We start from the raw sequence: 14324 nt of genomic DNA on the forward strand, positions 1-14324 counted from the left end.
TCTCACATCTGGCTTTCTCATTCATGGGTCCAGATGTTTATATGTGCCCAGATGTGGCCCCTCTACCCCAAAAGTCAATGTTCAGCTGGGGTTTTGCCAAGTAACAACAGAGTTTTAGGATCTCCAGACTGCTCATGGTAATATGTCACATGTCACGGTCATATGTCATATGTCAGGAATGCCCTCCTTACTGGGATTTGACTCCGCAGATCCCTGAAAACTAGGACCATGACCAGACTTTTTAGGATGGTGGGATTTCCTGTCCCAGCATCCAAAGAGTCACCGCGGAACATATTCCCGCCGACACTGTCCGCCCCCGGAGCCATTTCACGCTCCAACAAGCCGTTAATTGGCTGCAGGCGGGACTTCCGCCCTTCACTCGGCCAATCTGATTGGCCAGCGGCTCACTGGTCCCTGCAGCGCCAGGAGCTGCAGTGGACAGAACTGGGACTGCAGGCAGTCCCCAGAATCTAAGCCCCGGGATTCCAGGAAGAAGTAAGTGTTGGGGGTCTCAGGGTGGGGAGGGCAAGGGAGGTCTGTGGGTGGGGGGGATGGACATTGGAGGATTGGGATGTCGGGGAAGAGGCCGGAGGGTGGGGAGGGAGGTCCTGAGGTTACTGGACATTAAGGGGGTTGGGGGGGGTGGCGCCCGAAGTTAAAAGGGGGGCTTCTGATGGAGACCCCACCCCCTTCCTGCCTGAGGCCTGAACCCGATTCTTTTCGGGTTTCCCCATACCCGTGAACTCCTCCCACCAGCCTAAAAATGAGACTGGGCAGGAAATGGCCCTTAAGTGGTCAATAATTGGCCACCTAAGGGCCTCAATTGGGACAAGGAGGCCTTGCCTGCCCCCAGCGTAAAATCACTGAGTTCAGGGTGGGTGGGAAGATCATATGAGGAATTTTATGTTCCACCCAACCCACCCACCACACCCCCCCCACCCCACCGCAACACACCCCCCCCCCCCCCCCCCCCCCCCCCCCCCCCCCCCCCCACACCCCCCCAAACCAGCCTACAAACCCACCGGTGTGTTGTGGGGGGGGATGGTTGTGTAAAATTCAGGCCCATGTCTGGCCCACAGGTTTGACCCTCAGAATTTCACCGGCATGCATTAAGGATCGGAACTCAGGTTGCCAACTCTGGCTGGGGGCCTCATCATATGACCTTCCACCTTCAACCACCTCCCCCAGTTTCACACCCCTTTTCTGTCTCCTATATATTTTTATAACTAATAATCAAGAAAGATAAATACACAACAGTTTTGCTTTTTAAAACGTTCCTGTGGTTTCTCTCCTGAGTATACCTGGAGACTCCAGGGCATTCCAGGATGGTTGGCAACCCTGGCCGCCTTCATGCCCAGCGAGGGTGGGAGATCAGAATGAACAGAATACTCACAGAGCCGCGGTGAAACTTCTTGAAGTCGTCAGAGTTCATCGACTCACTTAACTTCTGCTCCCTGAAAATAGGTGAAACAGAACATTAAAGAGATAAATTGGTGAATCACCTCAATCTCCGGTCTGAAAGATTTGGTTCATATTAATTCCAACACTGTCTGGTGTGAGCACACCTGAATAGAGGTGCTCACCTATGGGCGTACACGTTTGAAAGAGTTCCGATGCAACAAACTGGGTTTATATTTTATTCGAATATTCTTCTCTAAGTAAATTGAAACAAATAATCAGGCTGATGACTTTTTAAGGTTCAGAGGGCAACACCCTGGTCTCTAAGTGAGTTCAAGTGGGTTCGAGCCCCACTCCAAGCTTTGATCAGATAATTGAGGCTGGATCCTCACTGCAGCGACTTGGGGAGTGCTGCACTGTCACAGACACTGTCTTTCGGAGAGATCGTAAACTGAGGCCTGTTGTGAAGGTGGAAGGTCAAATAAAAGACTGACATCCCTCCAACTATCGGGGGAGGAAACAGATTCATCTGTTCCCCTGGTGATGCAGAGATCAAGCTCACTCCTTGGTGCTGCTATATTAGAGAGACAAGGGCCTCAAAAGGTCTGCTTGGACACACTGTCATCATGTGGGGTTTCTGGTCAGATGTGGCCTGATTCACATCAGCAACAGGCTGCAATTGTTGAGGTCTAACCTATCTCCCCACCAAAACCTTTGCTTGGATCACTTGTGGCTGGCTTCAGCTCGTGATTACTGGTGATCTGCCTGAGAAGGGCCATCATAGTCCCATAAGGTCTCAAAGAGCTTTCATAGTCATAGAGGTCTACAGCACAGAAAAAGGCCCTTCAGCCCATCAAGTCTGCGCCGGTCAAACAAGTACCTAATTATTCTAATCCCATTTTCCAACACTAGGCCCATAGCATTGTATGCCATGGCATCGCAAGTGCACATCCAAATACTTCTTCAATGTTATGAGGGTTTCTCCTCCACCACCCTTTCAGGCAGTGAATTCCAGATTCCCACCACCCTCTGGGTGAAAAAATCCTTCCTCACATCCCCTCTAAACTCTTGCCCCTTACCTTAAATCTATGTCCCCTGGTTATTGATCCCTCCACCAAGGGGAAAAGTTCCTTCCTGTCTCCCCTATCTATGCCCCTCATAATTTTATACACTTCAATCATGTCCCCCCTCAATCTCCTCTGCTCCAGGGAAAATAACTCCAGTCTATCTAATCTCTCCTCATACCTAAAACTCTCCAGCCCAGGCAACATCCTGGTAAATCTCCTCTGCACTCTCTCTAGTGCAATCACATCCTTCCTATAATGCGGATTCCAGAACTGCATGCAATACTCTAGCTGTGGCCTAACCAGTGTTTTATACAGTCCCAGTATAACCTCCCTGCTCTTATATTCTATGCCTCGGCTAATAAAGGCAAGTATCCCATATTCTTAACCACCTTATCTACCTGTTCCGCTACCTTAAGGGACCGGTGGACATGCACACCAAGGTCCCTCTGACCCTTGCTACTTCCCAGGGTCCTACCATTCATTGTGAATTCCCGTGCCTTGTTTGTCCTGCCCAAGTGCATCACCTCACACTTAACCGGATTAAATTCCATTTGCCACTGATCAGCCCATCTGACCAGCCTGTCCACATCCTCCTATAATCTAAGGCTATCCTCCTCATTATTTACCATTCCAACAATATTTGTGTCATCCGCAAACTTACTGATCAACCCTCCTACATTCAAGTCTAAATCGTTTATATATACCACAAGGGACCAACACCGATCCCTGTGGAACCCCACTGGACACAGGCATCCAGTCACAAAAACACCCCTTGACCATCACCCTCTGCTTCCTGCCACTCAGCCGATTCTGAATTCAATTTGCCAAATTGCCTTGGATCCCATGGGCTCTTACCTTCGTTATCAGTCTCCCACGCGGAACCTTATCAAAAGCCTTGCTGAAGTCCAAGCCTTGGCTGTGGCCAGAGAGATATTGAAAATTATTGCCAATGCCCCTGCTATCTCCACCCTTGCCTCACTCAACAGCCTGGGATACATTTCATCCGGGCCTGGAGATTTATCTACATTTAGGCCTGCCAGATCACTCAGAACCTCCTCCTTTTCTATGCCAGCTTCTCTGGCTTATCAGGAATAGCCTATCCTTCCTAAAGTTTCTAAACATTCACCAACATTTTCAAAACTGTCCCATTTTAAGCAATTTACAACTACCACATTATTGGACAAGAATTTCTCCTGTTTTATATCCCAGAAGAAAGTAAATGGGATGACAAATGGATTATGAAACCTAGCCACAAGGTGCTGACAAATATAAACTGAAACAATAATGACATCTGTATATACAGTATTGGAAAAGTCTGTAAAAGACTTCCAAGTTTGTTCCCAGGACAACTATAACAACAGACTTCACAATATTACATCAAGGTAGGCTTGGTACAAGGCTTTGGCCCCAGTTTCTATTCAACTTCCTTTGCAGAGTGACTCAGTTTTAAAGGAGCAGTCACCAACTCAAATCCTGGGCAAAAATACAAAATACAATTCTTTTTTAAGCTCGCTTTGTCACAAAACTCAAACTCAGTTCACAAAATCACAGAATCATGGAATGTTACGGTGCAGAATGATTTGATCGCTCCATTTTCTGACCTTTTCCTGCTCTTTCTTCCTTGGTGTGAAGTGCATTTGGGCGTTTTACTAAGTCAAAGGGGCTCGAGAAATGCAAATTGATTTTAATTGTTAGCCATAACTGAACCAGACATTGGAATGATTTCTTCTGTCAATTTCACAATGTTTATTTACAAATGACAAAGAAATTTCAAGTGCTTGCAGTTTCTGCTATTGATACTTTAAAGGGGCTGTATGATTGACACTTTAATTGACCTGTAGTAAAAGCAATTTTTATGAATGAACTGTTTGTTAATGCTTTTTTAATACATCGTATTGTCACTAGAGGGTTCATTGGTTCTCCTTGGGGAACGTATCCTCCATGTCAGATCTTGCTTACAGTGGAGGTGCTAACTTTCAGAATGTAACGATTGACAATTAAGAATTGAATGGGAGGAGATTGAATCAAACTACGCAAGAGTTTCTGGGAACCTTCCCCACCAATGACAGTCAAACAGTTACTGGCATTGTGTAGGATTTTACAAAGGGCATTAGGGAGGAACCAAACTCAACTCCCATCCCACCCGCCCACTGCTCCATTTTTATGTTAATTGAAAATCTTTTAATTAGTTTTATTCTAAGAATGAATGTCGCTTGCAAGGCCAGCATCTGTTGCCCATCCCTAATTGCCCCTTGAGAGGGTGGTGGTGAGCTGCCTTCTTGAACCGCTGCAGTCCATGTAGTGTAGGTACACCCACAGTGCTGTTGGGGGTTGGGGGGTGGGGTTTCAGGATTTTGACCCAGCGACAGTGAAGGAACAGCTGATATATTTCCAAGTCAGGATGGTGAGTGGCCCGGAGGGGAACTTCCAGGTGGTGGTGTTCCCATGTGCCTCTTGTTCCTGTTGGGTTACTCAGTGGCTCTATTTGGTCCTTATAGGTTCTTGTTACGCAAAATGTGAAATATTACAATTTGGGCTTTATGTGTCTGCCAGGATCTCACCTCTTTCTTGTCAATGTTTGTCTGGCAGTTTGAAATGAGGGCAACAACCTACTGACCTTTGCCCTCAGAGAATTGTTCTAAATGATCTAATTAGGCAATGGTTAATGTGAAGGTGTGTGTACGATGAAAGTTTTCACACTCCAGTTATTACTCTGGTAGTAGCCAACACATGTATTTTCTCAGATCTCCCTGTCAGATTTCTGTTTATAAACTAATATACCAATGTTTCTGGCCTAGTCTTGTTCACAAGTATCATTTGAAAGGAGGTCCAACATCTGGCTGCATTACTGACATGGAAGCAGACAAGTACAGAGATTCCAATACCACATTCTGTCTATGAACCAGCTGCCTGACTATAACAATTACAACCTCTCCCATCTGTCAACTAACTTCCAACTAAATCCATATTATTCCGGGCCAAACAATGTTCACTGTATCATAGTGGCCCTGGAGCCTTGTTGCATTAGTAACACAATCTAGAGCACAGCTACAGGCCAACTGGCTCACATAAACCTTGTCCAACTCTAATTACCTCTTGCCACTCTGTCCCTGCTTCCCTCACCTCCAGCCCTCTATTCCCTTCCCCATGTATGCATCAAGCCTCCCCTTAAATGGACTGTCAGGCCTGTCCACAAAACCTGAGCAACACAGCTCCACTAACATTCATTTTATTTACTGTTTGCCTTTCGTGGCTCAAGACGTTTGGAACAGACTGTACTTTAGCACTGCTGGATGATATAGACAAAAGAGCTAGAGGGGATGTTGAGGTAATGGGTCAAAATCCTGGAGCTCCCTTCCTACCAGCACTGTGAGTGTTCCTACGCCTCATGGACTGCAGTGGGTTAAGAAAATGGCTCACCACCACCACCTACTCAAGGGCAATCAGGAGTGGGCAATAAACGCTGGCCTAGCCAATGGGACCTACATCCTGCGAGAGAATAATAAAAAGAAAATGCCTAGAGGCCTGGGGAACAGATGCACAATTCATAGCAACACAGTTCAACAAAGTCATTAAACAGTGCATGCAAAGCACTGGGGTTTGTTTCAAGAATAAAATTCAAAAACAAAGAAGTTATGTTGAGGAACATACAACTCAGGAGCAGGAATAGGCCATTTCGACCTTCGAGCCTGCTCCGTCACTCGATAGTGTGGCTTCAACTCCACTTTCCTATCTGTCCCCCGTAGCCCTAGGCTCCATTGTCAATGAAAAATCTGCCTTGAATAAATTCGATGGCCCAGCGTCCACTGCTGTCTGGTGAAGAGAATTCCACGGACAAACGACCCTCTGAGAAGCAACATTTCTCCTCTTCTCCATCTTAAAAGGGAGATCTCTTATCTTTAAACTGTGTCCCCTAGTTCTAGTCTCCTCCCCACCCCACCACAAGAGAGAAACATCCCTCTGGTATCCACCCTACCAAGTCCCCCGCAGGATGTTCATTAAGCTTATACACAACCTTGGTTAGACCACAGTACTGAGCACAAACCTGGTCCCCATATTACAAAGCAGAACGGGAGGAAGTGGTTTAAACATTTACAATGACTGGAGAGCTGAGCGGGTCTAACTTAACAGGCTGAGGTCCTTTTCTCTTGAGATGACTTGATAGAGGTCTTTAAAATAGTTCGGGGTTGAGAATTCCTAATTCCAGCTACTATGTGTGAGAAGAAGCACTTCCTGATTTCACCCCTGCCCGTCCTTGCTCACATCTTAACATTACAGCCCCCTCCCCGCAGTCCTCGAATCCCCCCACCCCACCCAGAGGAAATATGATAGAGTCCCTTTAAAGCACCATGATCAGGTCACCAGTCAAATTTCTACCTAGCTCAGTTTCAACAACCTGCCCACACAATTTAACCCTCAAAGCGTCAGAAGTCAAAACAAGTTTCTGCTCCTTGGTCAGCTCTGCGGGAATCTCAGGTAAGACGTCACTTACCTGTAGCGTGAGCGGGATTCGAAACTATCCTCTTCCATCGAGGTCTCAAATACACCCAGGTTGGGGGAGGGGCTGCGATCAGTCTGCAGGGGCCCCATTTCAGATGCTGATTTCAACCTGTGACAACAGAAACAACTTAAATGCTATTCCATCAATGGCCTTGTTCCCTTGGCTATAACCCAACACCTGACTTCAAAGTCAAAAGTTTGCATTTATATAGCGCCTTTAATGTGCTAAATCATCCCATGGTGCTTCACAGGAGTGTTATCCAACTGATTTTGGCACTGAACCACATAAGGAGATATTAGGATAGATTACCAAAATTCAGTCAAAGAGATGGGGTTCTGACGAGTATCTTAAAGGAAAAGAGAGTGGGAGAGAGATGCAGAAACAGATATGTTTAGGGAGGAAATTCCAGAGTTTAAGGTAGGCCTCTGAAGCAATGGCTGCCAACAGTGGAGCAAAGAAATTGGACGATACGCAAGAGGCAAGAGTTAGAGGAATGAAAAGATGGAGAGTTTTAGGGCTGGAGACACATGGGAAATATTCACGGTCAAACTATTTTACACAGGTTAAAACTAATAGTCACATTTATTTACAGGTAAGATAATTACATAGCATACATAAAAGAAGAGCAACAATACAACATATGATTTACACAGGAAATAAATTGTCACAAAACAATAAACGTTCAAGCATAGCATTTTTTTTCAGTAAATTTTAACTAAGTCTCTGATCAAACTTTATCTGGGTGATGCCTCACACAGTGAGGGCAGTGCACAGGATAGAATTGTGGACCACAGGACTGCTGTCTCATTCAGTATCTGTCTTTTCTGCAATATTAAAGCAAGATTAAAGGAATATAAATGAAATACTCCTCAATGGTTGGGCAATTAATCCTTTAAGGTAGTTCTGGTCAGATTAGCCATCTTCTGGCTAACTATTTGTCCATTTGCTGTTCCCAACTGACTATAACAGAAATTAGTCAATAAGTAATTATAAATAAATTACACAATGTCCTTCCAAGCATCTCTAATTCCATTACGCTCTTCAAATGAAGGAACTCTTAAGTGTATACTGTCTAATTAATATAATCAATCAATCCTGCTCTCTCACAGATAATGATGAAAAAGATGGATATTGTCCGGACTCTTTCATGAACTACTGCCTAGTGTCAAAGTCAAGAGAGCTTCATTAAAAGCTGCAGGCACCAAAGCCGATCTTGAATCCACCATAAAGTCACATGACGAAAAATACAAGTTTTACTGAGGGTGGAATTTTCCATACCCGCTGGTGCTGGGCGTGCTCAGTGGGGCGAGCGGACAATATGGCGAGAAGGCCAGAAATCGGCGTCGTGAAGCCAGTTTGCAATCATCCGCTCGGCCCCATCGACAGCGGGCCGCTGGAGTTGATCCCCCCACCGATCCCCTCCGCCCACATTGGCGTGATTGTACACCGCTGCAGAACACGTCTCGATAACCGGGACATGCTGAATTCGGGCCTTACCCGCCAGGGCCTTGCTCACATCGCCGACGTCCGAGGAGCAGAAGATGCTGGAGGCCGGCAGCGATGGGATCCTGCAGGAACGAACATCCATGACCCGCTGGGCGGATTCTCATGGACAAGGCTCCACCGTGAGGCAGCTTGAAAGAGGTGTCAGGATGGGGTGAGGTTGGGAGCAGGAGGGGGAAATGAAGGTGTCGGGGAGGGAGGGAGTATGGGGGGAGGCTGGGCAAATGGAGGAGAAGATGGCATCTGGAGAGGTAGGTGTTGGGGGAGAGGAAGGGGACGGGTTCGGAGGAGGGAAGGGGTGAGGAGAGGAAGGGAGTCTGGCGGGAGGACCAATGGGGGTGGAAGTCTGGGGTTGGGGGGGGGGGGGGGGGGGGGGGGTGGGGGGGGAGGAGAAGGAGTTCCAAGCTGGGTAAGGGATTCAGAGTAGGGGATGTCAAGGTGAACGTGTAAGGGAGGGCTCCGATGAGTCCAATGCTGCCTCCTGGGGAGCAAACTGAGGGTGGGTGTGGTGCGAGGGAATGGTGAGCATGGTGAGGGCAGGGTGAGGTGGAAGGGTGGGAGGGTGAGGGTTCAACACCAGCGGTAGAAGGGATGGTGAGGGTGATTGGTTGGGGCTCGGAGGCAGACACGGACCCTGGGGATGGGAAGGAGCAGGTCGGGAAGGAGAGTGTGGATGGGTGGGGGTGGGATTTTCGGGAAGGAAGGGAACGTGCACATCCACCTGGACAGCCCCAAAGGAAAAGGGTTGTGGCTGGCAGGTCACAGAGGGGAGGTGGAAGGTGATGCTGGGGGAGTCAACAGTGATGGGGAAAGGAAATGGGTGTGGGGGAGGGGAAAGGAAATGGGTGTGGGGGAGGGGAAAGGAAATGGGTGACTGGGGGAGGGGAAAGGATGGTGGAGCAAGCTGGCTAAATCGAAATTGAAACGAGAGTTGTTATTGGGTGAGATCAGGTGCTGCGTGGAAGTGTGGTCAGTGGGTGGCTGGAGATGCAGATCAGCTCAGATGGTCAACTGAAAGTGAACCCCAGCAGGCAGCATTGAAAACGCTCAGGATATTGAGATGTGTGAAACGTGAAGGATCCGCGTCCGAGGGAGAGAGTGCTTGCTTGAGGCTCCGAAAGGCCCTGCCACGCGCACACTTCTCCCTCCAGAATCACTCATTGGTAAGCTGCTCCCTCTGCGGTGACAGAGGGCAAGGCTGAGGGACTCACAGGCAAAGTGGACTCGGAGGGAGAGGACAGCCTCTGAGATTCCTGATTGGATGACCCAGGGGTGTCCAGCTGCCTCTCCTCCTCCCTTCAGGGTGCTCGAGGGCCCTGCCCTGACTCCTTGAGGAGAGGGGCACCTGGGGGGGGACACCGAGATGCCCCGTTTCCCTCTCGCGTTGCCACTGGAGGAACTCCCCATGGCTCCCGCGATGGAGTGCAGGTCTGCACACATCTCCACGTTCTCCTGGACCAGGGTCTCCATGGCCTCCACCACCTCCCTATGGAGACCACAGTGTGGGCACATGTGGGCACCACTTCATCAGACAGCAGGCGGGCGCACTCCTCCAACTCACATGCCACTCTGTTGTGGGCTTCCAACAGCTCTGCATGATGTTCCCCCACCTTCTGCTTACTCTCCAGGATGAGTTGGAAGGTCGAATCCAGAGGTTCATCATCTGACTCAGATCTCACAGATGCCTCTTCCCCAGCAACCCTCCGGGTGCCGGGGAGCTCAACCAAACCTGTCTCCTCCTGCTGCAGATGTGTCTGTGCAGTGACCACCAGATTGTGACCCTGAGCCTCCTCTAGATCTAGGCCCCACTGAGGCATGTGCCTCTGCACTGGTAGAAGGTGTGGGTAAGCCCTTCCAGGTTGCTTATTCCCAGCTCTTCAGTGGAGGAGGGGTCCTCTTGGCTGGAGGTGAGGACCTGGATGGAGCTGAGGGACTGGCTGGCTGAGGGTGTCGGTCACTTGGCAGAGCTCCCTGTGAACCAAGGTAGAGATAATTAGTGCAGGGCAGCACAGTCAGAAGCAGGAAAGAGAGAGAGAGAGACACACACTCACAGTTGTGTTGAGAGAGGGATGATGTGGTGCAGGATCCTCAGGAGGGTGTTCACCGCTGACCTCATTGTCACCATAGGCAGGGTCAACACCCTCACCAGTCAGCACGATGGCACACTCCTCAAAGTGAGTGAGGGACCTAATGTGGGACCTCTCCCTGCTGATGTGAGCAGGCTTCTCCTGCGTAGGAACAGATGGAGTGAGAGAGAGAGCTGGACACTTGGCACTGTGTGGAATGTTTGTGTGGTGAGCAGAGCCATGGACAGGAGGGGCTGCGAGCTCCAGAGGATATGAGGCTGATGGAGGTGTGAGGGTGTGTGTGGGAGTTAGTGGTGTTGCCCCTTGAGGTGTGTGATGGGTTTAGTGAGTGTGAGAGTTGAGAGTGATGAGAAGATTGAGTTAACCTAGCAGAATGGATGAGACCATTCATCCTGTAGGGGTGCTGAGTGGCTGTCCTCCTCCGCAGGGCATTGGCACTGACCACCGCCTCCCATGCTGGATTGGTGATGCCGCTGCCCATCCTGCAGCCAGAGCGGGGGGTAGAGGACATCATGGCGGGTCACCACTGCGCGCACACACACGCACACACACACGCACACACACGCACGCACACGCACGCACACACACACGCACACACACGCGCACACATACGCGCACACACACACTTACTCATTCTTAAACTGAATGGGATTTGTTGGTGTGCGCTCCTGGTGGGTAAGGCTTCACCTGTGTAAAACTTACACTCCGATATCCAGATCAGTGAGTTAAAGCCTTTATTCACTAAGTATTGTTTGCAAGAATACAGGAAACGTGTAGCTGCAACTGAGGTTCCCTGATATTTCACTAAGTTTATACACGTTCCAACTGCTCTGCATTTTAAACTGTCAACTTATTTTAATGTCTCTGTACCTGTAATTAAACCCATGAGGCAGAAAGAGAGATTTAGATTTAACGAGCCAGAGGAAGTCCCAAAAGCAGTTAATTTTTGAAGGTCACATACTATTATAATATAGGGCACACAGGAGCCAATTTACACACAGCAACATCCAATAACAGTTCTTCTATTTATTTTGGCTGACTAAGGGATAAACATCGCCCAGGGCACCTGAGAGGATCGTTTAAAATCACTCCCTCAGTAACACACTCCAGCATTAGCCTGGACTTTGAGCTCAACTACCTGGAGCAGGAATTGAACCCACAGCCTTTTGACACAGAAATGAGAGTGCCACCCGCTGTGCCACCCCATCCCAGAAGGAGAAAACAGTTCGGGCCAGTATTCTCGTTTCGCAGTTTTTAAACTGGTGTTCCATATTAAATTATACAAGACCAGTTCGGGCCGGTATCCTTATTTCCCAGCTTTTACTGTGTTTTTTTCCCTTCTGGGGCAATGGACTCCTTGAAGTGAACGATAATAATATTACCCGTGGTAACAGATGTCACAAACAATTCAAAGCTTAAGCCATCAAGGCACTCATAGAAAACCAGGCCATCAGCTCCTGACCATCTGCACACCCTCCACTAATCCCAAAATATTCCTAAGAGAGGAATCCATTCACACTAAGCTGAGAGCAGCTTATTCCAAAGCCCCTTGTACATCAAATCAAAACTAACAGCAGACCAGCAGCCTCCTTAATACGCTGCATTAAAATTCAAACTGATGTTATCAAGCTGACATTTTTAACCCTTGCACAACCCGAAAGCTCCCTTTTTTTTCCATTCGTCATTACTGATATATGGCTGCAAGGTGATCAAGGCTGAGGAACGAATATACCGGGGGGTACACAATATTTCGGAGAGACAGTCAGGATGGCAAAGGGGGTGGCCCTGACAGTAAGGGATGACTTAAGGACAATGGTCTCAGAACATCATGAAGTAGAATCAATGGAAATCAGGAACAGCAAGTGTTAAAAAACACTGGTGCGAGTAATTTATAGGCCCCCTAAGAGTAGTTGTACTGTTGGACAGGACACTAAACAAGAAGTTATTGGAGATTGTAAGGATAATTGTGGGGGACCTTGACCTTCATATAGACTGGGACAATCAAAGAGCAGTCTAGAAGATGAGTGTGTAGAAAGTTTTCATGACAGTTCCTGTAGCAATACATTGTTTAGCCAACAAGGGATAATTCTGTCTTAGATCTAGAATTGTATAATGAGGTGGGTTAATTAGTAACAAAAACAGAATTACCTGGAAAAACTCAGCCGGTCTGGCAGCATCGGCGGAGAAGAAGAGTTGACGTTTCGAATCCTCATGACCCTTCAACAGAACTCATGAGGACTCGAAACGTCAACTCTTTTCTTCTCTGCCGATGCTGCCAGACCTGCTGAGTTTTTCCAGGTAATTCTGTTTTTGTTTTGGATTTCCAGCATCCGCAGTTTTTTGTTTTTATCTCTGGGTTAATTAGTAATGTCACAGTAAAAGATCGCTGGGGAGTGGTGATCATGAGACCACTTAATTCCATTTTAAGTTTGAAAATGATATACTCTGATCACAAACAGTAATCTTAAACTTAAACAAAGCCGATTAAATAGATACCAGAACTGGCTGCCGGTGACTGGGAAAATAGATTAAATGGTATGGCAGTAAATAAAGAGTGAGAAACATTTAAGGAAATAATTCAAAAGACATTCCATCGAAAACCAGACTCACTTGTGGCTCACTCAGGAAGTTAAGGGTAGTGTTAGATTAAAAGAGGTTTGCGAAGGTTGAAAAGAACACTAGGAAGCCTGAGGATTGGAGGTGTTTTAGAAACCAGTAAAGAGCCACCAAGAAGTTGGTTAAAAGGGAAAAAATAGGATGAGAGTAAACTAACCAGAAATATAAAAACAGGCTGTAAGAGCTTTTATAAGTCTATAAAAAAGAGAGTAGCTAAAGTAAATGTTGGTCCCTTAGAAGTGGAGAGAGGAGAAATTATTATGGGGAATGAGGAAACGGCAGAGACATTGAACACAGATTCAGTGTCTGTCTTCACAGTTGAAGACACAGGTTACATACTAGAAATAGACGGTAACCTAGGGGCTAATAAGAGTGAGGAAATAAATTAAGATAATTAATGTCAGCAGAGAAGAAGTATTGGCGAAACTTAAGGGGCTAAAATCCAACAAATCCCGCAGACCCAATGCCCCACACCCGAGGGTTCTAGCCTACAGCTGCAGAGATAGTGGATGCACTAGCTATGATTTTCCAAAAAGTTGAGATTCAGAACGAACCTATCAGGTTGGAAGTTGACAAATGTAACACTGTCTTTCAAGAAAGGAGGGAGATCACAGGCATCTACACGTTAAGTTATCCTAACATCAGTCATTGGGAAAATGCTGGAATCTATTTTAAGGAAATCTTAACAATGTACTTGGAAAAGTATAGTATGATTATGTTACAATTTTGGTGGAGACCAGTAACATTTTTTTTAACAAGAAATCCGAGATCCCCGTTATATACAAAAAGAATAAAACCACGAGATTCCATAGTTTAAAACAGAAGAGTTTTTACTATGCAAATGGTATACAAATGAAGCATCTCCTCAATTCGGTCTGAAGAATGAAATGAAAGTTGCTGTAGTCCCCGAGGCTGCTCTCTCATTACAGAGAGAAAACTGGTGGTGAGTTTAACCCGAGGGTCACCACACCTCAGGTGAGGGGTGAGGTTGAGAAGGCAGAACCTTCATGGGTGGCCAGAGCCAGTACAGGAATTGAACCCACGCTGTTGGCGTCACTCTGCATCATAAACCAGCCATCCAACCAACTGAGCTACTCAGTCTGGGGGGGGTGTAGATCGACCAATGTTATCTTCAAGCAACTTCTCCTCAGC

At 47.3% G+C, this 14324-nt stretch overlaps 1 protein-coding gene across 1 annotated transcript in view; it reads right to left on the reverse strand.

The window, feature by feature from the left end:
* The window catches only part of gramd2aa (GRAM domain containing 2Aa), a 94830-nt gene that overhangs the window by 29377 nt on the left and 51129 nt on the right, over window positions 1-14324 (reverse strand). Inside the window, exons 3-4 of the mRNA XM_041178187.1 lie at window positions 6958-7074; window positions 1394-1454 (exon numbers count right to left, since the gene is read on the reverse strand). Coding sequence (XP_041034121.1) covers window positions 1394-1454; window positions 6958-7074 — 178 coding nt within the window. The remainder of the gene's footprint in view (window positions 1-1393; window positions 1455-6957; window positions 7075-14324) is intronic.

The sequence above is a fragment of the Carcharodon carcharias genome, chromosome 32, assembly GCF_017639515.1.
Source record: "Carcharodon carcharias isolate sCarCar2 chromosome 32, sCarCar2.pri, whole genome shotgun sequence".
In the NCBI taxonomy this organism is placed as follows: domain Eukaryota; kingdom Metazoa; phylum Chordata; class Chondrichthyes; order Lamniformes; family Lamnidae; genus Carcharodon; species Carcharodon carcharias.